This window comes from Sminthopsis crassicaudata, chromosome 5 (genome assembly GCF_048593235.1).
Source record: "Sminthopsis crassicaudata isolate SCR6 chromosome 5, ASM4859323v1, whole genome shotgun sequence".
NCBI classification, from domain to species: domain Eukaryota; kingdom Metazoa; phylum Chordata; class Mammalia; order Dasyuromorphia; family Dasyuridae; genus Sminthopsis; species Sminthopsis crassicaudata.
The window spans coordinates 198,994,511-199,019,265 of record NC_133621.1 but is presented as its reverse complement, the minus strand read 5'-3'; the positions used below and the strand labels follow the sequence as shown (position 1 = coordinate 199,019,265).

Here is a 24,755-nt window from a genome sequence, read left to right as displayed (position 1 = left end):
ATTATAGAAGTTTGGAAGAGGGGAAAAAATTCTGGGACATTTTGAGTGTAAGATGTTTATGGGATATTCAATTTAAGATGTCTAGTAGGCTCTCAGAGATTGGAGGTTGAGAGAGGTTAAGGGGTAGAACAATAGATTTCAGAATTACCAATGATGATAATTGAATCCATTGGAAATTATGAGCTCACCAAATAGGACAGAGGGAGAAAGAGACAAGAGTCCAAGACAGAACCATGGTGGCAGGAGCTGAATGAAAATTCAGCAAAGGAGATTAGGAAGGAGGAATCAAAAAGCTAAGGGGAAAATCGGAAGAGAGAAATGTACAAAAATCTAGAGAGTATCAAAACAAAGAGTGATAAACAGAGTCAAAGACTGCAAGAATGTCCAGAAGAGTGAAGACTGAGGAAAGGCCATTAGATTCAGCAATTCAGAGATCATTGGTCATTTGGAGAGAAAAATGGCAATTGAAGATGAATTCAGAAGCCAAACTATAGAGAAATAATAAGAAGAAAGAATGGGCTAGAGATACAAAGGCAAATGAGACAGTCCTGCTGGGGGGAGGGATTTAAAAAATATTCATAAGTAAATATAAAGAACCTACATAATATATGCAACATAATTTCAGGAGAAGTAAGAGCAAACAGAAAGTACCTTGTTTAGGAAGAGATGGTACCTGAACAGAACTTTGAAGGAATTGAGGATTCTAAAGGACAGCAGAATCAAAGGCATGTACGCACTTTAGAAATGGAAGATAGTCTTTGTAAAGTCCCTGAGGGGAGAGATGGATGATGTACATGACTAAGTAAAAGGAAGAGCCAGTTCTCTAGAGACTGAAGTAGTATAAGTCTAGAATGGTAGACTAAAGCAAATTGTAAAGGGCTTTTAAAGACTGAAGCATTTGTATATTATCCTAGACGCAATAGTTAATCACCAATGGTCTTGATCAGAGAAGTGAGGAGGTTAGGTTTGTGCTTAATTTGGGCAGCTCTGAGGATGATAGATTGGAGGGGGAGAGATTAGTTATAGAGACTAATTAAGGAGAGGGTGATAAAGACCTAAATGAAGGTGATATTTATATAGGTGCTAAAAAGGAACAAAAATGGAAGTGATGTGAAAGCAGAATTGTTCACTATGGCTCCAGGATTATTAAATTGATCAAATGGAAGTTTGGTCATGCTCTCATCTGAAATAGGAAAATTAGGAAGGGAAGTATGGATTTAAGAGGAAATATACTGGATTTTGTTTTTTAGTTGTCATTTAGTTGACATCAAAGTAGGGATGCCCATTAGGCTATAAGGGACAAAGGAGTAGAGCTCAAGAGAAAGTTAAAGTCTATGTTTTAGTCTTGAAATTATTTGCATAAAAATTATAATTGAACCCATGGAACTGATGAGATAGCTGGTTGGTTGTTTTTTTCCTTACATCTGGCCCAAATTTTTTGCTGTAGCTTCCTCTCTTTGTTTTTGCTCTCTATGTCCAAGCAAAACAAATCTTACCCCCTTTCCACATAAAAAATCCCTTTAAATATAGGACAGTCATCACACCGCCCAAGTCTTTTCTTTTCTATCCTAAGCATCCTCAATTCCTTTGTATAATCTTCATCTAACATAATTACCAATTCTCTCATCTTCCTCACTGCTTTCCAACAATAAAACATTCTAGCATCCTTCCTCAAATGGATGCACAATACTCTAAATGTGATCTACCTAGTTGACTTTGCATAATCACTTAACATCTCTGCATCTTAGTTTCCTCATTTGTAAGAAAAAAGTTTTGATTTGTCCTTGTCCGCTTTTACTTCTATAAACTCATCTGAGGACCAATTCCTTTACGTTGGCAGTACAGCTGTGTGGTCTGAGTAAGAATGGGAATTTCCACCAGTACACTGTCATAAGAATCTAGTATAAAAACAGATGAGAATAGAAACCCAGAAAGAAGCTGGTGACTTATGAAAACCATATGTGTTCTGGAGAATGACCAAGGAGATTGAGTGAAAGAGGAAGATAGTTTATCGTATCAGGATTGTTAGTTGCTGCGTAAATCTTTCCTATATAAATAATAATAATAGCTAATGTTTAGAAACCTTCATGATGGTTTCAAGATGTTGATGCTCCCACCTGTGAGTTTCTCTGTGACTATATTCCACACAGGAAAGCCTTAAAACATTATATAATTATGAATTGTTGTCCAATATGATGACACCCGTAGAGATTTTCTCCTTAAACTAGCCCAGATATCTCAGGAGTTTATGCCCCTAGATGTTCCATGAGAAGATTTAAGGGTTCTGGGGTTGCCTATCAAGCATGTATCTCTCCCAGTTGTTTTGTGAAATCTTGTGTGGGAAGGTGTGGAGTGCATAACATAATTATGTTAGGAAAGTAATAAAAGGAAGGGCAAGGAAAGGGGATCCACATTTATATAGTGCCTACTATGTGCTAAACACTTTACAGATATTATCTCACTTGATCTTTATAACAGTTCCATAAGGTCGGTGCCATTTTTGTTTATCTGTTTTAAAGTTGAAAAACTGAAACAGACAGAGGCTAAGTGACTTGCCCAGGCTAACACAGTTAGTAAATGTCTGAGGCAGAATTTGAACTCCTGACTCTAAGTCCAACTCTCAATCCATTGCCCTACCTTGTTCTTGTTGGGGACAGATTGGTGAAAGAGTGCAAAACTATTCAGCCTAAGTCTAAGCAGAGGACTCTAAAAATCCTGGAACATCAAAATTTCTTTTTTTTTCTTTTCTTTTCTTTTCTTTTCTTTTCTTTTCTTTTCTTTTCTTTTCTTTTCTTTTCTTTTCTTTTCTTTTCTTTTCTTTTCTTTTCTTTTCTTTTCTTTTCTTTTCTTTTCTTTTCTTTCTTTCTTTCTTTCTTTCTTTCTTTCTTTCTTTCTTTCTTTCTTTCTTTCTTTCTTTCTTTCTTTCTTTCTTTCTTTCTTTCTTTCTTTCTTTCTTTCTTTCTTTCTTTCTTTCTTTCTTTCTTTCTTTCTTTCTTTCTTTCTTTCTTTCTTTCTTTCTTTCTTTCTTTCTTTCTTTCTTTCTTTCTTTCTCTGAGGCAATTGGGGTTAAGTGACTTGCCCAGGGTCACACAGCTAAGAAGTGTTAAGTGTCTGAGGCCAGATTTGAACTCAGCTCCTCCTGACTTTAGGGCTGGTGCTTCATCTACTGCCCTTAAACATCAAAATTTCAATAAAAATTACAGATTAAAAAAATACAGATTCAATAAAAATTACGCATCTAGGTGGCACAGTGGATAGAATCATTGGTTGACTTACATACCACAAAGTTCCTACGTACCCACCAAGTGGTTTAGTCAGCTGCATTTAGGAGTAGAAATGCAAAGTTAGCAGACTATCATCTTAGCCAATTTCATCTAATCCAGGAGTAAAAGATCCTTGTGGTTAGTGAGGAAGGGTAGCAATTCAGACCACCTTATGGTTGACTGCTCCCAAAGTCACTCCCGTGGCCCACTCCTGCTCTACAACAACAATGAGACATAGCAGGAGACAGTCTGGTTGCATGATTGTGTGCCCCTGTGCCTCCACAGTGAGGGAACCACACATACTTTTACATACCTCTGAGTAAAAACTGCCTGACTTGCCATCCAGATTATACTCCTTCTTCCATGTCCTCATCCTTGATTCCCTTATATGCCCATTTAAGAAAAAGGGTAGCAAGATTGTGCAGTGATCAACTATGACAGAGTTGGCCCTTCTTGTTGATTCAGGGATCCAAAATATTCCCAGTAAACTGGGTGGAAACACCATCTGCATCCAGAATGAAAACTATGGAGATTGAACATAAATAAACACATGCTGTGTTCACTTCTTTTTTCTTCTGTTTTGTTTTTTTTCTCGTGATTTTTCTCTTTTGTCCTGATTTTTCTCTTTCAACATGATTCATATAGAAATATGTAAAAAATGAATGTACCCATATAACCAAAAATTATGTGTTTTACATATAACTGGGGAAAACAAAAACTCATCTGTATTTAAAGGAAACTTCCCAAGACTAAGGGAGAAATAGAGTTACATTAGACTGTTAAGTGGCACAGTAGATAAGTACCAGCTCTGGAGTCAGGAGGACCTGAGTTCAAATCCAGTCTTAGATACTTACTAGCTTTGTAATCTTGGGTAAGTCACTCAACTCTGCTTTTCTCAGTTCCTCTTATGTAAAATGAACTGGAGAAGAAAATGACAAACTACTTCAGTATCTTTGCCAAGAAAACGATGAAACAACTCAAGAACAACAGAGGTTTATATATGCAGAGTGGGGATCCCTTCCCATCCAAATAGTTTCCCATTAAGTCCCAATCTTCCTAAAGCACAGATTATACCCTCCTTAAGAAACTTCACTAGCTCCCTGATGCGTTGGGGGATAGTAAAAACTTAATAGCCAGGCACTCAAGGCCTTCCACCCTCTTGATCTGATTGGCCACAACTTCCTAGACCCAGAAAGTCCCTCTTCCCAGCATGTTTCAGATCCCAGTGGAAACATGTAGTGTGGGAGATGTTGGGGGAGCACATGGAGCTCTCTGATTGGTGGTTTTAGGGACCCCTGATGACAACTTACATGAAGTAAAGGCTGTCTGGGTCAGCACTTTGTGGTCAGTGTACTCTCCAAACCATAAGAACATCTGGGTCAAAAGAAGTGACTTTCTCATTGTGGACCTTATGGAGGAAGGGGAGAAGGTAAAGACAAGATTCTCCTATGTCCTCTGTCTGTCTGCCTTCTGCAAAAGGAGAAACTTTAGTCTGCAGGGAAACAGAGCGACAGCAGGAACAGATCTCCTCAGCCAGAACTCCCAAAAAAATCCCAGTTTTCTTTTCTTTTCTTTTTTCTTTTTTTTTTTTTTTGAGGCAATTGAGGTTAAGTGACTTGCCCAGGGTCACACAGCCAGGAAGTATTAACTGTCTGAGACCAGATTTGAACTCAAGTCCTCTTGACTTCAGGACTGGTGCTCTAACCACTGCACCACCTAGCTGCCCCAAAACCCCAGTTTTCTAAGGACCACAGTTCTGAAGACAATTAGACCTCTTTGTTTTCTCAATAGTTTTTTATTTTTCCAATTACATGTAAAGATAGTGTTCAACATTCATTTTCTTCCTATTCCCCTTACCTCCCCTCTTCCCAAAACAGCAAACAATTTGATATATGTTATATATCTATAATTCTTTTAAACATATTTCCATATTTTTCATGTTGTGCAAGGAAAATCAGACCAGAAGGGAAAAACCACAAGAAATTAAAAAAAAAAGTGAATATAGTATACTTCAATCAGCATTCAGTCTCTCTCGTTTTCTCTCTGGATGCAGATGGCATTTTCCATCCCAAGTCTATTGGAATCGTCCTGGATTACCATATTGTTGAAAAGAGCCAAGTCTGTCATAGCCGACCATCACATAATCTTGCTGTCACTGTCAGATCTCTTTGTCAACCAGAAAAGTGTGGAAGAAACCTGAAACAGCAGTTTTCCTTCTAGCTAGCAGCCTACTTATACCCTAGCCCTACGTCCAGGGACATAATTGGGGTTGATCTGTGGATCTACCCCCTGCATGAAGATGAAGAGGCAGGGCTTCTGCACCTATTCTGCCCTGAAAGAGATTAAATTCCTGGTGGGATGTCTTGACTTGTACCAGTCTGCCTAATAAAGTCAGTCCAACCTTGAAAATAAATGAATGAACGAATATAGCATAGTTAAAGAAATTTAAAAGAATAAAGAAATATAGAAATTTAAAAGGATCAGGAAAATCTGGTCAAACATGGTGCTTAATTAAGCTGCGTCTTAGAGGAAGACAAGAATGATTGGGGGTCAAAGTCTAGGGATTATGTACTTCAGGCAAGAGGGATGACCAGTATAAAGGCAATGAATGTCATACATGAGGAGCAGAAAAAAGCATTGGATCGTAGAATATGATGGCAGGGAAGAGGCAAGAAGGTTGTAATCAGTTTGTAAAGAGCTTTAAAAGCTAAACAGGAGAGTTTATTTTTTTTTCTATAGGCATTTGGGAACCTCTGGAGTTTATTTAGTAGAGGAATAACATAGATCTATACTTAAAGAAAATCATTTTGGCAGCTGTGTGAAGAATTGACTAGAATTGAAGAATTTAAAAAGAAGAAACTAATCTCTCTGGAAGATATATAGAAAGGTTATAATTGGCCCTGGTGCGGGGAGTATTCCCAGTGCAAGTAGCATGGAATCATCCCAGTTTAAGTATCATTGATCTCTTTAATCTATTTCTCTAGAAATATACAGGAGATTTCCTTTAGTCATAGAACTTTAGGGATCTAATCCAACCGACCTTCTTCACAAATGAGGAAACTGAGATAATGAAAAGTTAATAACTTTGCTAAGATCAAGCAGTTAGGACCACTGGATCGATTTTTCGGTTTAGTGATTTGTCCATTCTTTCAAAGCTTTTGACGATACTCAATAATAACTCTTGTTTTAGATAGGTTCATCTAGTTTCCTTAACTTGATTTTAAACTCTGGCAAGGATGAGCTTATCTTGGTGGAGGAAAGCTAGAAGGAGTAGGCTGGGACTCCAAAAAGTACCTTTGTTCAGATCTTTTTCCCATACGCATCACCAAGAGTGGATTCATGAAGTAATAATGGGAGGATTAAATCTCTTAATCATTTTGATATTAGTTATCCCTTCCACATCAAGATTTTTCCAATCACAGTTTCCTTATATCGCAGTTCAGAATAAGAAATTAAACTAGAGAATCAGGAGGCTCTGAGTTCAAATCTAGCCTTAGAGACTTAACACTTACTAGCTGTGTGATCCTGGCCAAGTCACCTAACCCCAGTTACCTTGCCAAAAAAGAAAGAAAGAAATGGGAATTTGGGGGGACTTTTGTACAAGTCACAGAAAATATTCAAAGGCCAGCAAACACCCCAGAAGTATTTTTACTTAACATTGACCTACATATAGTCTATGACCAAATATTTATCTCAAATTTTATAAGGTACTATAAACACCCTATAAAAGGAAAAAAATTCTGACTACCTGTGGTACAAAGGGAGGGCCAAAAATTTTTATACAAATTTTCCAGATTGCAGGGGCACAATATGGAAGGAATAACTATCAGATCAAATACACCCAACAGGTGTAATGTCAATGAATGGGAGCTTTGATTAAAGCAAGAGAAGGGAAGGAAAGAGAGAAGCAGGCATAATTCAGCAGTTTTTCTCTTGACTTTTTTTTTTTCTTGAGGCATTTGGAGTTAAGTGACTTACCCAGGGTCACACAGCTTGGAAGTGTTAAGTGTCTGAGGTCAGATTTGAACTCAAGTCCTCCTGACTTCACTGTTGGTGCTCTATCCACCGCGCCGCCCAGCTGCCCCTTGACCTTCTTCTTGATTGTACCCTGAAACACTTCCCTCTGAGTAATAAATAGATCTTTTTCTGTTTTGAAAATAGCTTCTTCCTCATGGATGCACAGATTTCCCATATTCTGCAGGAATTTCTACATCCACCCTCAGAAAGTGTTAAGGATTCCCTTTTTTAGAAATATCAGGCTATAATTATCACCAGAAAGTTTCCACTCAAGTTTTTTTCTTGTTATTTTTAAATTTTAGAAAGTTAAAAATATTTTTCAGTTTTATTTTAAAATCAATTTAAAGGCTTTGTTCTTGTTGGGATTACTAGGTGAGAACTGAGGTTGTCTGGATGGTGACAAGGTGAGAATTCAGGTTTTCTGGACAATTACAAGGTGAGAACTCAGGTTGACTTGATAGAGGGGGCAAGCTCATTGGCTGGGGTGGTTCTTCCCAGAAGCCCTTGCATTATCCCACGCCCATTCTCTGGGAGGATAAAAAGAGACAGCACTGGGCGCAGAGGGCAGATCGGCCCTTTCTTTTGATTTAGAACATAGGACAGTCATGACCTTGAAACATAAATCCATCAATATGGGAAGTATTACAGATAATTACATAAATTACATAAGCACATAGTAACATAGTAACATAACACATGCTAGAAGTATATAACATAATCATAATCATAAATTGAAAATTTATAAATGTCCATAAGTCCATTGTCCATTATTCTCATCTTGTGTGAGGAAGTCCAATGATTCCTGCTGGTTTTTAAAGTTCTTTAACAGTCTTCTTATTATCCATGCTCTTTCAGTGTCAGATGTTTCTTAGATCTTCTCCTTTATTTTGAGGTCTTTCTCTTTTTCTGTCTCTCTCTGGTGGACAAGGCGAATATGACTCGTTGGCACCCATCTGATTCCTTCTCCTGCTGAAGAAATACAAGCAAACCCTCTCTCCCAGGCAGTTAACCTATCTAATTTCCTTCTATTTACCACTTTCTAAATCTCTTCTCATCACCTGGCAATTACATTGGAATTGTTTGCACTGGATACAGCCCTGTTGGTTTAAAAGGCCTGTATTCTCCCCAAGTGTAATCCATTTTTGCAATCTGATTGCCTTTTGGCTCACTTATCGAATTCTCACCTTGTCACTGTCCAGACAACCTCAGTTCTCACTTAGTAATCCTAACAGTTCTTATATAACAAAAATCTTCAATATAGAATTTGCTACTTAAGAGTAGCATATTATCATTATCTGAAAAGACTATGCAAGGGAATTCTTTATATCTACAAATTCATGGAGGATATCAGTGTTGTGATATAGTGAGAGAATTGGCTCTCCTGGCCCCAACACTATTTGGTAGGATTACTGAAATAGATAACAAAAGTTAATGTATAAATGAAGTACAGATACATCTACAATCTGTTACCCTTTATGAAGTGTGAAAACATTCTGCCAGGCAAAGTGAAACTGGTAGGTGAGAGAGTACTGGTGACTGCTTAACTGAGGAGAGGGACACATAAGCTGGATTTTGCAAGAAGAATGGACTTTTGATAAGTGGAAAAAAAGAGGGGACCAAAAAAAAGTAGCTGGTCATTGATTGGGGTCAAAACTGGCAATAAGTCTTAAGGATCTTTGAAATGTTTACATTGCCAAACTGAGAAACATTCACGGCAGGGCATATCTTTAAAATGAATGATCCAAGGGAGCAGAGACAAGAACCCTCTATGGATTCAGGATTGAAAGCTGAGCTGATAGAAAGAGTAATCTCAAGAAGAATAAATGAGTGATTTTTCTGGTAGACTACTGAGGAGTTAGGACACCATAGGAAGAGAAAGCACCTCATGGGCCTGACTGGAGACATGAGTTACCCCGCCATGTTCCTTACAGGTGTTCCTCCCTACTGAGCCTGTCTTGTCAGTGGCCATTGGTTTGACATCTCAGGGCAGGATGATAATAGGAATGATGGGATCCCTTTTCCCACAGGATGATGGCCACAAGACCCAGACTGGAAGTAGTCTCATGGTCTGGAGGATATCGTTGTTCTCGGGACCCTTGGACTTGCCTGCCTATAGGAGGCAAGGGGCAGTTAGCTAACAGTTAGAAGAGTTGTTCCTCTCTGTGGAGGCTGGTCAGGGGACAGAAACACTTCTCTGGAGAGCACATAGAAGGAGCATGTGACCAAAGTACATGAAGGAAGAGGCACACAAGGACAGACCATGGGGGATCAATGCACATAAACTGATCAATCAATTAATCGACCTTTATAAGCAGGTAATAGGACATACAAAGACAAAAGTAAAACACTTCCTCACACATTCATAGATTTAAAGCTGGGAAAGACATTAAGTGTATAGCACCTTCATTTCACAAATGAGGAAACTGAGGCACCAAGAAAAAGGATTTCTTCAAAATCACAGGCAGTAAGAGCCAGGATTAGAACTCAGGTTCTTTGATTCCAGATTCTATTCCCTTTCTAGTGTACTATGTGGATTCCTGTGCTGTCAAAGAGTTTATATTCCATTGGGAGAGACAATTTGCATACATACATAATATATACAGAGGAGGTAATATATACAGAGGTGGCCATGGCAGGGAAGGGAGCTGACAGCAGAGGGAATGGGCCAATAGAGCTGTATCACAATGTCTGGGGGTCACTCATGTGAAAGGTCGGAAGGGACTAGATCATGAAGAGAATTTAATGGCAAAAAGAGGTATTTGTATTGAGCCTAGAGGCAATGGAGGGTCCCCAGAATTTGAATGGGTAGAGTGACATCATCAGATCTCCCATGCAGGAAGGTAACTTTGGTGGCTTTGTGGAGGATGGAGTTTAGGGAAGATAGAGGCTTGAGTCAGGGAAACCAAATTGTGTCTAGAAGAGATGTGGACCTGAATGAAGGGGTGGCTATGGGAGTATTCAAAAGATGTCGAGATCAAAGGCTTTGGCAAGTGATTGGATGTTATGTTAAGGTGAGTGAGACTGAGGCGCTGACGGTCTCCTAAGGTTGCCTGGAAGGATGGTGGTGCTCAAGATAATAATAGGGAAGTTAAAAAGAGGAGTGATGGGAAAGAAATAACTGTAACATGCCCTCCTAGCAGAGTACCTTTGACCACTGACCTTTGCAGTGTCAACTCTACCTCGCTCGCCTCCTCTGAGGCCTTCAAAGGTCTCTGGCCATGATTTCTTGAATTTATAGTTTAATAACCAATAACACACTCAAGAACAGCCACATGTAATCTTAAAAGCCTTTATTATATCTACTCACATAATGCCCTGACTTGATAACTCTCTAGTGAACACCTGGTCTGAAGATCCACGTGCTCACTACCAAACTTCTTACCTCTCACAGCTCCATCAGCTTGGCTTAGCCACCCCAGGGTAGGGAGCCAGGCTAAAGAGAGTGACTGCTGTCTGCAGTGGGCTTATAAAGGGCCTGTGAGGTCACAAACACAGCCAACCAGCGAGAGAGCTATATAACTCTGGGCAAGGCACTTGACCTCTATTTATTTCAGTTTCCTCATCTATAAAATAGAGATAATAATAGCGCCTACTTCCAAGGATTGTTATGAGGATAAAAAATAATAATAATAATTGTAAAACTCTTAGCATAGTGCCTGGCAAATTGTAAATGCTACATAAATGTTAATTATTATTATATCATTTGATCTTCACAGCAGCCCTGTTTCTCTTTTACATTTGAAGAACCTCAAACAAATAGGTTAAGTGACTTGCCCCAAGATCATAAGGAGATTGGGTCTGAAGTGACATTTGAATTTGAGTCTTTCTGTTGTACTCTTGTGTGCAGTCTGGTGCCACTATGGTTGCCTTAGTATTTCTCTTTTCTGCCTCTTAAACACCTACTGGTGCTTGCTTCTTCCTTGGTCTGGTTTAACCCTTCATTTTAAATGAACTATTTATTGACTAATGCTGGATCTTCTTCCATGAGCCTTGTATTCTGCAATTCAAATAAAATCTTCTTTCAAACTTGTTCTTTATCTAGAATTTTTTGCTATGTTCCTTTACTAGTACAATTTCACCAGACTGTTTCCAGTTTCTGGAAGATGGCCCATTTATCCATAGACCCATCAGTTTGCTGGCTATTAAGTGGTAAATTCTTTAAGGGAAAAAAACTACAAAATGACCATTAATCCTGTGTGGTTCTATTTCTTCAAATCAAATGAGATAATATTTGTAAATTGCTCAGCACAATTCCCAAAAAATAATACATTATTGCAAATTATTGTCATTTCTTCAGGAAGGTTTACTGTAAATCAGTTGCCATTAAAAAAAAAAAAAAAAAAGCAATTGGCTAAAACTGCTTCAACCAACAATTGTCTTATCTTCTTGCTCAGTAGACTTCAGTACAAGAGTGGTTTAGAATATAAACTTATTTTTAAAAAAATCTTATAGAGGAGGCTAATAAAAAATTATTAGCAGTAGAACCTGGTAAAACAATAGAGGTACAAAACCCATTTATGGAATACTTGCTTATTAAGCTAGGTAATCTTGACAGAATTTAAGCATGGAACTGGAAGAACAAAAAGATAAGAAATTAGAAAAGATCTGTTAAAATTAAAATTCTTATAACAAACTATTTTCTCCAACAATGACAAGGAGAGCTTTCACATGTGGACTCATATCATGATTCACAATGTACTATATAAGGAAATAGAAACCACACTAAAGAAAACAAAAAAATTAGGAAGAGCTGCAAAATGAGACTAAATAGGTCCATGTTGCAAGTGATAAGAGGTTTGAGGGCATTGAACAATAGGCTTAATGATATCTGAAATAAAATTTATAAAGCTATCTGAAGGAGGGGGGAATATTAAATTCTTGGGGGAGGGAGAATCACCAATACATCCTTCCTACTACCTCTTGGCAAAAGAGATGATAGACTGAATATATATTTACAGATATGGTTAATACATAGATTTATTTTACTTGACTAGACTTGTTACCTAGGAGGATTGCTGTTGTGGGAGAAGAATCACTTGGTGAATAGTGATAATAAGGCAAAAACAAAAGAGCATCAATGAAACACTAAAAATACATAAAATAGCAGAAGGATAAAACAGCACATTTTATTACTTCTGTGTTAAATTTAACATATACTTTAAAAATTGTACATAAAAAATTCACAATCTTTTCTGGTTTTTATTTATTAAAATACTCATTTTTATATTTAAGTTCATAATAAAGAACACTAAGTTCATTATTAATCATTTCTTATCATTCAATAATCTTCCCTTATTCTCATGTACCATAGTTTGTTGGGCCATTTGCTCATTGATAGATATTTTTATTATTTTCTGTTCTTTGCTACGGTAACCAAAAAAAAAAAATGCTACTCTGAATATTTTGGTATAGATGGAAACTTTTCTATTTAATCTCTGATGGGATCTCTTCCTCCCTCAACTTTCATGGCAGTACTCTCTCCTTGGCTTTCCTCCTACTTAACTGATTGTTCCTTCTCATCTCCTTCACTGGGTCAGTAAATCAGTCATTCAGCAAACATTTATTAAGCACCTTCTATATTCTAGGAACTGTGCTAAATGCTGGGTTTACAGGGACAAAAATGAAGTCCCTTCCCTCATGGAGTTTACATGTTATTGGAAAAAATAACATGTACCTACCTGTGTAGGGGGCTGTGTATGCATGTGCACATGTGCAAAATAAATATAAGGTCATTTTGCAGGGGAGAGCACTAGAAGCTGGGGAAATCAGTAAAAGCTTCATAGAAATGTCACTTGAACAGAGTTCTGGAGGGAAAAAGTGAAAATATATTCCAGGTCTGGGAGATAACTAGTACAGAGACAAACATGGAGTTATATATAGCTAAATTATAAGTCCCTTGTAAGCAAGGATTTTCATATATATATATAAAATAAATGACTTACATATATATAGATAGAACAATTAGGTGGGTCAGTGGCTAGAGTGCTAGGACTGTTGAAGTCAGGAAAACATCTTTCAAGTTCAAATCTGGCCTCAAGACACTAGCTATGTGATCCTAGGGAAACCACTTCACCCTTTTTGTCTCAGTTCCTCATCTGCAAAATGAGTTGGAGAAGGAAATGGCAAGCCATTCCAGGATCTTTGTCAAGAAAAACCAAAATGGGAGTCATAAAGAGTTGGATATGACTGAAAAACAATATTTTACATATATATATAATTTAATAAAACAATATTTATATAATTTAATAAACAATATTTATATATATTCATCAGTCATACATATATGCATACATATACATATATTATATATGCATATATACATATTATTTATGTGTGTGTGATAAATGACTAACTTTGAAGGGCAGCATGAAGTTCAGTTTGACTAGACAATAGGGTATGGGAAAGGGAGCAATGTATAATGTAGTTTCTGTTCCTTCCCCCTCCATCTAGTTTTTGTAATCATGGAAAGTTAGGAGCAAATAACAGAAGTAATAAAGTGTTAAATAAAATGCTAATCTTTACTCTGCCTTCTGTTTATGAAGTATAATGAAATTTCTCTAATGGAAAAGGAAGAACAATTTGGGGAAGGAAACTATTTAAACAAGCACAGATCCTAGCTAGAAAAGAGAGTGTACCCTATGTTCATGGAGTCAGCACTGGCCCTCAGGAAGCCAGATAAGGAGAGGAGAATGCATCAGGATGCCTCACTTAGGGAGGGAGCAGCAAGAGAAGGGAAAGACATGTCAGATCCTGTAATACTAGAAACATAAGTTGCTTTGGCCACATATGTTTTCCATGTTCTTTTTTTTTTTTTTTTTTTTTTTTTTTTTTTTTTTTTTTTTTTTTTTTGCTACCAGTGTAACTAAGTTAATTGTACCCATTGACTAACTATTAAAGGGAAACACACTGCTAAGTATTGAAGAACTTTGGTTTTAGGGGTGACGACTCCACAGAATACACTGAATCTGACTATGACTGGTTCCAATCGATGAATGAAATTTTGAGTTGAGGGGTTAGCCCCAGAGGGGTTGGAAAATTGTTTGGGGCCAGCCTGTGAAGGACTTTAAAAAAGCTAAATAGAAGAGCTTATAATTGACAATTAGAGTATATTGAATTATTGACATGGACAGAGGAGAAATGCCAGCTTGTTATCAGAGACTGGAGTAAAGAAAAAGGTGGTGGCTGATGTTGAGGGAGCTCCATTTTCTCAGTAATAGATAAAGTGATATCTTCTGTTGAGAGGGTACGAGATGTTTGAGGATGAAAGAGAAGGCTGGGCGACCAGAATAGGGAATCACTTAGGGAGGAGTAAAATAATTGCCCCATTGCAATGAGGCCCTAGTTAAAGTTAAGTAAGATAATTTGTAATACAACCCCATCAGTTCATTGCTGGATGGTGGGGCTAATCCGGTGTGGAGGTCTGGCAGGGCATGAACAATGATGGTTCAAAGGGGAAAATAACTTGGGAATAGAGGATACTGTGTAGTTGAACATTTTCACTAAGGAATTGAGGTTGGGAAGGGATGAAACGAAGTCAGACCAGGAATGATGGAATGAAAAAGTGCTGAGCATGGTAGGACTGGTATGAATGAAGAATATATTTAGGGATAAAGCATAAGGAGAAATGCAATAAGTAGCCAGATAGCACAGTGCATAAAGTGCTGGGCCTGAGATCAGAAAGGCCAGATTTCAAATAGCTACATGACTTTGAGCAAATCTCTTAACCTCTGTCTCAGTTTCCTTATCTGCAAAATAGGGATAACAATAGCAATTATCTCCCAAGGTTGTTATGAGAATCAAATGACAAAATATTTGAAAAGTACATAGCACCTGACATATAGTAGGTGCTATGTAAACGCTACCTATTATTATGATTGTTATTACCATAATAGATTGAAATCACAAAATTTTATCTTCAATTTATCTTCACAGAATTCTTGTGAGAATCAAATATAGCAATAGATACAAAAGTGAATTGAATATCGTATAAAGGACTAAAACTATTTAAAATGTTATATTTATATAATGCTGCATAATACAGATGTAGTAGTAAGAAAAAGTTCTCCTGAGTAACATTTGTATTAGTTCAATCTAATTTACTATTGGTATTTTAAAGAAACAAAATTACATTTCTTCATATATATAATTCAAGACTATAGGAATCCAAATTGCTCTCCCCTCCCCCAATCTAAATTATTTAGGGTGTAGATTTTTTTAAATAATTGTAATAGATATTTGACTGATAAATAATAAGACAAGAGAAATAACCTAGAAAAATTCAAGAATATATCCACAAATCATATGGAGAAAGTAACAATTAAATTGGGTGTCAATTTGATTACTATACTTCTGTAGCTTATGAAAGAGAGAAAGAGGGGAAGGAAGGGAAAAGGAAATTATATCAGTTTATTCAGATAAGCCTCCGTCCTTTGATTGGGCCAGTAAGTAAATCCCTTTACTAATGGATGAAATCTTTCTCCTGCACCCCTCACCTACTTCCTGTGTGTTCATTTTCTCTTCCAGGCTACTGTCCTGACATTTGGGAGATCACGCTGAAAATTCTACTGAGGTGCTACTTTCCAGAAGTGACTCTGCAATGGATCAGGTTAGACCCAAGGACTGGCTTATGAAAGCTCCAGACCCTGCAAGGGATATTTCACTGTCAAGGAACATGACCTTGGAAAAATAATCTTGCCAGCAGAAAGAGCACTTTGTTTGGGGGTACTCAGAAAATAAGCTGGATTTAATTTAATTTACTTCTCAAATATATCAAGAAATTTTGGGGTGGTTTTTAAAAAGGTGGCAGATTCATGATCCATGTTTACAGAGCTAAGTTGGGGTAGGAAAGTAACAATAAAGGAGCTGCACTTACTGTAAAGTAGAGCAGCAAGGAGGCATTACAGTGGATAGAGAGTCAGACCTGAAGTCAAGGCGACCTGAGTTGAAATTCAGTCTTGACACTTTCTAGCTGTGTGACCGAGGCAATCCCTTAACTGTTTGCCTCAGTTTCCTCATTTGTAAAATAAACTGGAGAAGGAAATGGCAAACCACTCCAGTGTCTTTGCCAAGAATGCTCCAAAGAGTAGGACATGAGTGAATAACAACCACAGAGAAGTTTAGCACAGCAGCTGGATAGAACATTAGCTTTGAAGTCAGGAAGACCTGAATTAATGATTCCCGTATCTCTTTATCCAGCCTCCTCGTTGACCTCAGTTTCATATCTCCATTTGTTTTTTATGTGTCTCAAACTGAATGTCTTGTAATAGGGATAATAATAGTTAACATTTATATAATGCTTACTGTGCACTAGGCACTGTGTTAAATGCTTTACAATTATTGTCTCATATGATCCTCCCAACAACCTCTGAGACCACATCTGGACTCAGGTCTTCCTGACTTCACTCCTGGCACTTTATCCACTGTATTGCCTACTTGAGACTGACTCCTAATGTCTAACACTAAACTCATGACCTTTCCCCGCTTCCAAACTTCCTTGTTGCTCTTGCCTTCCAGTCCCCTGGGCTCACCGCTGATATATCAGCAGCAGCTCCCGGTGTCTCTTATCCCTCACATCCAATCTGTTTTCAAGGGCTGCCCATTTCAGCTGTGTCAATTTCACTTATGTTACATCTCTTAAACATTATCCCCTTTTCTTCTTAACACTTCCTCCACTCTGGTGCATCCCTCATCCCCATATACCTGGACTGTCACTGTAAGTGTAAGTTTTCTCTGCCACAAGTCTCTCCCCACCCCAGTGCTTTCTGCACTCAGCTGCTGAAGTTATTGTCCTAAAACAAAGTCCTTGCCATGTTTTCCCCCTCCTCAGTAAACTATAGTAGCTTACTGTTACATACAGGGTCGAATTTTTAAATCCTCTATTTGGTCTTCAAAGTCTTCCATAACTTATGCCCACCACTTTCTAGTTTTCTTACACCTTAAGCCCCCTCCTCATATTCTTCAGTCCAGTGACAATGCATATTTATTGTTTTTATAATCTATTGCCTGACTATACATATTTAATATAAGAATTTTATTTTTCTTTTTTCATGGGAAAAGGAAAGTAGGAGGTATAAAAAATAGAATTTTTTTCACTGAAAAAGTAAAGTTTGAGACAAGCAAAAAAATTAGCAATTATATGGGAGAGAAAATACCAAGGAAAAGATGAAGATTGCACAAATAATTATAAACATTTCATCCAAAAAAAAGTTAATTTTTAAAAAGATCTAATAATATAGACAAATGCCTTTTAAGTATCTCATTGTCTTCAAGGGACACTGTAATAAACAACTAAAATGTAAAGAATATGGCACAAAAGTTGCGTCAGATGAGGCAAGGATTAGTAAAAATCAAAAAGAAACATATTAGCCAGCCAGCTTCCTCTCCTAGTGAGATTGCTCAAGAACAGGACCAGAAACCTGCAAGTCTGGGCAGGGGGAGCCAAAAGCTAGAAAAGTAAAAGGGGCTTGAAGCTATTGAGATTTCAGCCCTGGCCTGATGGAGTTGTAGCAGGGGACAGAGCCCTCCTAACTCTCCTCACTTGACTCCAACTCCTCTCAAAGCTACAATAAGGGGACAAAGCCAGCTCCCACCAGATGATTGCCCAAGATAGGAGATGCATAGTTCCTACAAAGAGGTAGTATAGAGTAGAGACAGACCAGTATTTTCTCTGATCTCTCAAAGGGGATTTCCTGGAGAATGTCTGAATAAAATGTGGTATATGAATGTTATGTAATATTATTGTTCTGTAAGAAATGACCAACAGGAGGAATACAGAGAGGCCTGGAGAGACTTACGTGAACTGATGCTGAGTGAAATGAGCAGGACCAGGAGATCATTATATACTTCAACAACAATACTGTATGAGGATGTATTCTGATGGATGTCACTCCATTAGCTAAAGAGTTGATCTCTGACCAACTCCCACTTGATGATTAGTCAAAATTAGTACTCAAAAGCCAAGGACGGTGTCAGACACAGTATGTGGACCAGAACAGTAACATACGAAACAAAGCAAAAGCCAGCCTATCCAGCTAGAGAGAGCTAAGATTGTTGAAATTCCCACCACTACCTCCACCCCTAAAAAAGGAGATGTAGGAATATAGAAATGAAAGCACACTTGAGCAATTCAAAAGAGCTAAATAATGAGTTCTTAAGCAAACAAACCATAAAGATAATCATAAAAGACATCATGAATATTTTTGATTACATAAAATTATGAAGTTTTTGAGCAAATGCAATCAATGCATTTAGTGACAATCACAATTATAATTGTTAATTGTATAACAATATACTGTTATAATTTCCTTCCATCATATTCTCTTCTGTTCTCTTTTTATACCCTTGCTTCTTCTTTATAAAGAAAAAGTAGTAAAAGAGAAAAAAATGTGGTCATTATTATTTTTACCCAGTGACTGGCACATAGTAGGCACTATATGAAAATGCTTATGTATTCTTGCACATACAGGTCCCTTTCCCTCCTTTAATATCTCTTTGGGATATAAACCCATTAGTGACACTGCTGGTTCAAAGGATATGCACAGTTTGATAACTTTTTGAGCATAGTTCCAAATTGCTCTCCAGAATGGTTGGATTCTTTCACAATTCCACCAACAATGCATCAGTGTCCCAGTTTTCTGACATCCCCTCCAATGTTCCCCATTATCTTTCCCTATCATTCTAGCCAATCTGACAGGTGTGTAGTGGTATCTCAAAATTGTCTTAATTTAAAGATGCTTATTTCTTTGCCTTTTTTTTTTGCATGGTGCCTCTCTTGCTCTTATATCTCTAGTACTTAGCATAGTTTCTGGAACATAGTAAGCACTTAATAAATACTCACTAGTTTATTGATTGATAGCAGTAAATGGGGAACCACAGGATTTTGAGTAGAAAAGTAATATTAGAGAATTGTTACTCAAGCAGCAGTAGAAATGATGGAAAGATGAGTGAACAAAATGGAGACAGGAAGATCATTCAAGAGGGCCATTACAATAGTTTAGGTCACTTTATAGTAGAGACTCGACCCAAAGGAATAGGTGATTAATCTGGTGAGAAGAGAGGTCATACTCCTCCCTAACTCCCTAATTCCCTACCCAAATTAGGCTTGTTGCCCACTTAATATTATTCCTTTCACCACTCCCCCAAACTCTCCTCCCCCCATTTAACCTGGTTCAGGTTAAATTAAAAGCTAAACAGACAAATTTCTACTATCCTTACTTTTCCCTTTCAATAATCTCACATCTTATCCCCTAGATAACCACAGCAAATAGGCTTTATGCTCTGCGACAGTGGCCAGGAAATAAGGTTTACCCTCCAACACACTTTTTATTATCTTTACGAAAAAACTAATGTTTTATATTTCTATCATATTTAACATATATTGGACTACTTGCCATTTAGGGAAAGGCATAAGGGAACAGGGGGGAATTGGAACACAGGTTTTTGCAAGGGCTAATGTTGAAGAATTGTCCACTGTTTTGAAAAATGAAAAGTTTTAATTTAAAAAAATAAAAAAATAAAGTTACAGGAAAAAAAAAAACATTAATGTTTCTCTGAACTCCCTTGTTCCCATGGACACCATCATTCTTCCAGTTTCATAGGTATTCAACATCTTCCTTACCTTGATGCCTTAATCAATTGAAATGATTTTCTTCAAAATTTCCAATAATCTCTTAATTAGCAAATCCAATGCCCTTTTCTTAATCTTCATTTTTCTTGACTTTTCTATAGCAATTGAAACTAGTGATCATCTTCTAAATTCTCTATTCTCTGCGTGTGGTGATATTGCTCTTTTGATTCTCCTGTCTCAGCACTTAATTCCTTTGCTTCATCCATACCATGTTTCCCTATGTTTGTGTTTCCATCTGTTCATGTTCCCTGTGGCTCCATCCGGACCCTCTGCTCTTCTTTCTGAATTATCTCATTTGGTAATCTCATCAGCTCCCATTAGTTTGATTATTTCTGTACAAATGATTCCCAGATTTGTTTAAATAGACCTAGTTTCTCTCCTAAGTTCCAGTCCTTTATAACCAACTGTATTTTGGATATCTAAAACTGGATGTCACAAGCATCTTAAACTCATTGTGACTAAATCAGAACTCATCTTTTCCCCTAAAATATCCCCTCTTTTCCACTCTCCTATTACTGTTAAGAGATACTGTCATCCTCATTCAGCATATTATCCTTTTATCTTTAACATTTCTCATACATGATGTCCCCTTCTCTTCTTGCCTAAAACTACTCTAATTAAATTAAAGGTAAATTAAATTATTATCCTTATTAACCTACATAACTTGTTTCTCCCCACTCCGATCCACTTTCTATTCAGCTGCCAAAGTGATTTTCTGGAAATAAAAGTTTCACCATTTCCTTCCTCAAAAAACTCCTACAGGTCCCTATTGCTCCTAGGATCAAGTATTATTTCACCTTTATATAATCCTTTTTTAAAAATTTTCATTTTTATGTTTTATAATGTCCAAAATTATGAATGTACACATTCATTTAATTTATAGATAAGCAAATGTATCATGGATGCATGTTCAATAATTTTTTATTGATGGGGAACATGGTCAAAAAATTTGGAGACCACTAATTTATGCAAAAGGAAATGAAGGCCTGAATTAAGGTAGTTGAAGAATGAATATGAAAAAAGGAACATATCTGAGATTGTGGACTTGGCAGCTAATTGGCTATTCAGACTGAGGGACAAAAAGATCAAAGATAACTCTGAAATTAAAAACTTTTCTGATCCCAAGAATGTTGGTTCCATCAACAGAACTAGATATTAATTAGAAGGAGGTGGAAAGTATATTGATATTTTTACTTTCCAGGATATGAGGAAGTGCTGGGAGTTAAGGAGATAAGTCCACAAGATTTACTTAGGTAAAGATAATGTAATAGATATTCCTGTTGAGAGGTTGTACAAACAGAGACCTAAAAAAACCTTTCTGTCACCCAGTCATTTCAGGGTATGTATTGAGCAAGCTGAACAGACTCACATCTGTTTGTCCCAAAATTCTTAGTGCACTTTTGTTTAAAACTTATATTGAGAGAACATTTGAGACCTTTTGGTCAAGTGAGCAAATACTTTTGAAGGCTAATCATGTGGCATTTTTTCCTCTGCAATTAGGTGTTAACCTAGTACCTACAGGATGTTCCAGTGCCAGACCATTTGCTAATTGGTTTCTGTGTTGCTCCAAGGATCACGGACAGACCAGCTTGCTGCTGTACAACTTCCTACAATGTTCCAGTAACAACACTTTCCAAAAGGAGCTGAAGGAGCTGGACAGTGAGCTGGCCGTGTTTGTCTCCAAGAGCGACTGTTTGGAGCAGGAATATGAGCTGCAAACAGATGGCAATCGGTGCTATTTTGATATGTCCAGAGAGGAGATCTTAGGTAGGCTTCTTGTCCTGACCCCTTTTTCCAGGCTAGTCAGAGAATAGCGCAGACTTCCTGGGGGTATGTCATGCAAAATCACTGCTTCACATTTTCACATATGCTTTCTCCTTTGATCCCACAAAAACTTTGATTGAAAAAGTCAACAGGTTTTATTCCTATTTTGCAGATGAGGAAAGACTCTGAGGAAGGTTAACAAACATAAGCTGTTTGAGGGTACAATTTGTTGCATGCTTTGTATTTATTTATATGTCTATCACAGTGCATGGCATCATGTAATAGGTACTTACCAAATACTTTTGGATTGATTAATTACATAATTATAGTTAGTGAGAGAGGCAACTAAATGGCAGTGGATGGAGCATCTGCCCAGGAGTCAGGAAGTCCTGAGTTCAAATCCAACCTCAAATACTTAGTAGCTGTGTGACCCTGGGCAGGTCATTTAAGCCCATTTGCCTCAGTTTTTTTAGCTGCGGAATGAGCTGAAGAAGGAAATAGCAAATTATTCTAGTCTTCTTGCCAAAAAAACAAAAACCAAATGGGGTCACAAAGAGTCAGAATTAACTGAAAAATGACTGAACAATAAGAAAAGGTAGTGAGAAGTGGGTCTCAACTCCTTGTTCAGTAGTTCCCAAATTTTCTCTACTTTCAAAATGAAAAAAGAAAAACCTTAAAAAAAAAAAAAATCAAAAGGGTAGTTAGGTGGTACAATGGATAGAGCAACCGGCCCTGGAATCAGAATTACTGGACCTCAAAATCAGCCTGAGACACTTAATAACCATGTGACCCTGGCAAGTCACTTAACAATGAATGTGTCTCTATGACCAGAAATTGGATACTAAAAAAAGTTAGATTGTTGGAGAAAAGAGAAATGAGGTTTCTTGTCAATTACAATTTTTTTTTTTCATTTCAAATGTTATATTCCCAATTTTTGTCTCTGGACTTTTAGATATTGTGGAGTCTAGCTTATATTCACCCCTCCTCAGAATGTTCTCAGGAATGGATTATTTATTACCTTTGATAGATAATCTATTTGACATTGCATAGCACCCAACAGCTTGAACATATTATGGGCAGGGAGGAAATCTAGTCATTAGCACTGATTGAGCCATCAGTGAATGATCCTCCAGAACAATCTCAGGATGCCTCATCTGGTGCTAAGAGCTGCCTTGGTCCCTGGGTTTTGTGTCATTATAGTATAGAGACAAGGATAGCAGACTGACTGTGTTCTGGTAAAGACCCTTTTACTTGCTAGACATGAGAATGAACAAATGAGTTAAGTCAATTAAATTCTGTGCATTTTGAGGTAAAAAAAATGAGTAAAATAAAATAAAGTTTAAAAAGAGGAGTAAAAAAATAAATAAAATAAAAAAGTAAGTAAAAATAAGTAAAAGTAAATAAAGAAAAAATAAAAATTCCTCCACTAACTGTTTCATAGTGAGCAAAGTGCATTAGAATTATGAGCTGTGTCAGCTGAGTATCTCTGCATTAGATGAATGGTCCTTCCCTCACCTGACTCTGTATAATCACAGGAGCCCTAAAACCGCTGGTCCCTAATTTCATTGTAATTCAGAGTGAGTCTGCATTTCTTTCTTGTGTATATCAAGAGATCTCATCTCTCTCTTTTTTTTTATTAATTTTATAATTATAACATTTTTGACAGTACATATGTAGAGGTAATTTTTTACATTATCCCTTGCACTCCCTGCTGTTCTGAATTTTGTTGTTGTTGTTGTTGCAAAGAAGAATTGTATTCAGAAGGTAAAAATAATCTGGGAAGAAAAACAAAACAATGCTCACAGTTTACACTCATTTCCCAGTGTTCCTTTTCTGGATGTAGCTGATTCTGTCCATCATTGATCAATTGGAATTGGATTAGCTCTTCTCTATGGTGAAGATATCCACTTCCATCAGAATACATCTTCATATAGTATTGTTGTTGAAGTCTGTTGGCACTTCCTATTGGAAAGAGCTAGGACATAATCAAGAACTCTCTTCTACCTGGTTTGCTGACAAAGAGGGATAATTGTCCTTAAGGTATCCAAGGACCAGACAATTGTAGCTTTTCTATTCAGAAGGGGCTTGGGCATTGGACTTTACCCACTGCTTAAGAATAGGAAAACAGCATTGTTCTCCTTAGCAGATTCTCCTTCCTCAGTAGCTGGTTTTGCTCTCTATTTAGAATGCTAGGAGCTCATCTATTATCCCCACATGAAGATGTTAACCATCTGATTTTGCTAAATTCAAAGTGAGGTTCGCATCATCAGTTAATTTCTTCTCTTGAACCTTCCTCACATTCATGTCATTTTACTAGACTTGGTACTCTTCTTTTGGTCACCTATAGTATTAATTAATTTTATATTAAGCCTCCCCCTCAATAACGTCCCCTTATTCTTTGTGAATTGGTTCAAGAAATATTGTATAAATAAGAGCTGAAATAGGCAGCCTGACCTATTACAAATAGGAAAGCTTTTTGTGGTTGACAGGCAAATAAAGCTAACTTTCTAATTTGGCTATTTGTGAAATCAGATTCAGAAAGGCAAGAAGTTATCCAGCGCATAGCAGCACACCTTGCCCAGATTGGGGACACGATTAGCATCCAGCCCAGCTTGGTGGATAACTTGATCCAGCAGCTCAGAAATATTAATCTGCCAGATGAGGTAAGGAAATAAAACCTTTATACTCATCGGTGAAAACATTCTATCTGTTCATTATGGTTAGTTGTAAGAATTTGCTTAGTTCCAGCCTGGCCTGCCCACATTCTGCTAGTTGGTTCAGATAAAGTTCTAGCCAGTAACACTTGGGACTGAAAGATGGAATATTCCTTTTTTTTAAAAATTAATTTTATAATTATACATTTTTGACAGTATATATGCATGAGTAATTTTTTTATAACATTATCCCTTGTATTCATTTTTCCAAATTATCCCCTCCGTCCCTCTACTCCCTCCCCTAGATGACAGGCAGTCTCATACATTTTACATGTGTTACAGTATAAACTAGATACAATATATGTGTGTAAATCCAATTTTCTTGTTGCACGTTAAATATTAGCTTCCGAAGGTATAAGTAACCTGGGTAGA

General features: G+C 37.2%; 1 protein-coding gene across 5 annotated transcripts in view; it reads left to right on the top strand.

The window, feature by feature from the left end:
- Positions 1-24,755, top strand: part of BID (BH3 interacting domain death agonist) — a 44,380-nt gene that overhangs the window by 8,656 nt on the left and 10,969 nt on the right. For all 5 annotated transcript variants that reach the window (XM_074266832.1, XM_074266830.1, XM_074266833.1 and 2 more), the window contains 3 exons: positions 15,804-15,885; positions 21,477-21,672; positions 24,202-24,332. In XM_074266832.1, the coding sequence (XP_074122933.1) occupies positions 15,877-15,885; positions 21,477-21,672; positions 24,202-24,332 (336 nt within the window). In that variant the 5' untranslated portion in view covers positions 15,804-15,876. The remainder of the gene's footprint in view (positions 1-15,803; positions 15,886-21,476; positions 21,673-24,201; positions 24,333-24,755) is intronic.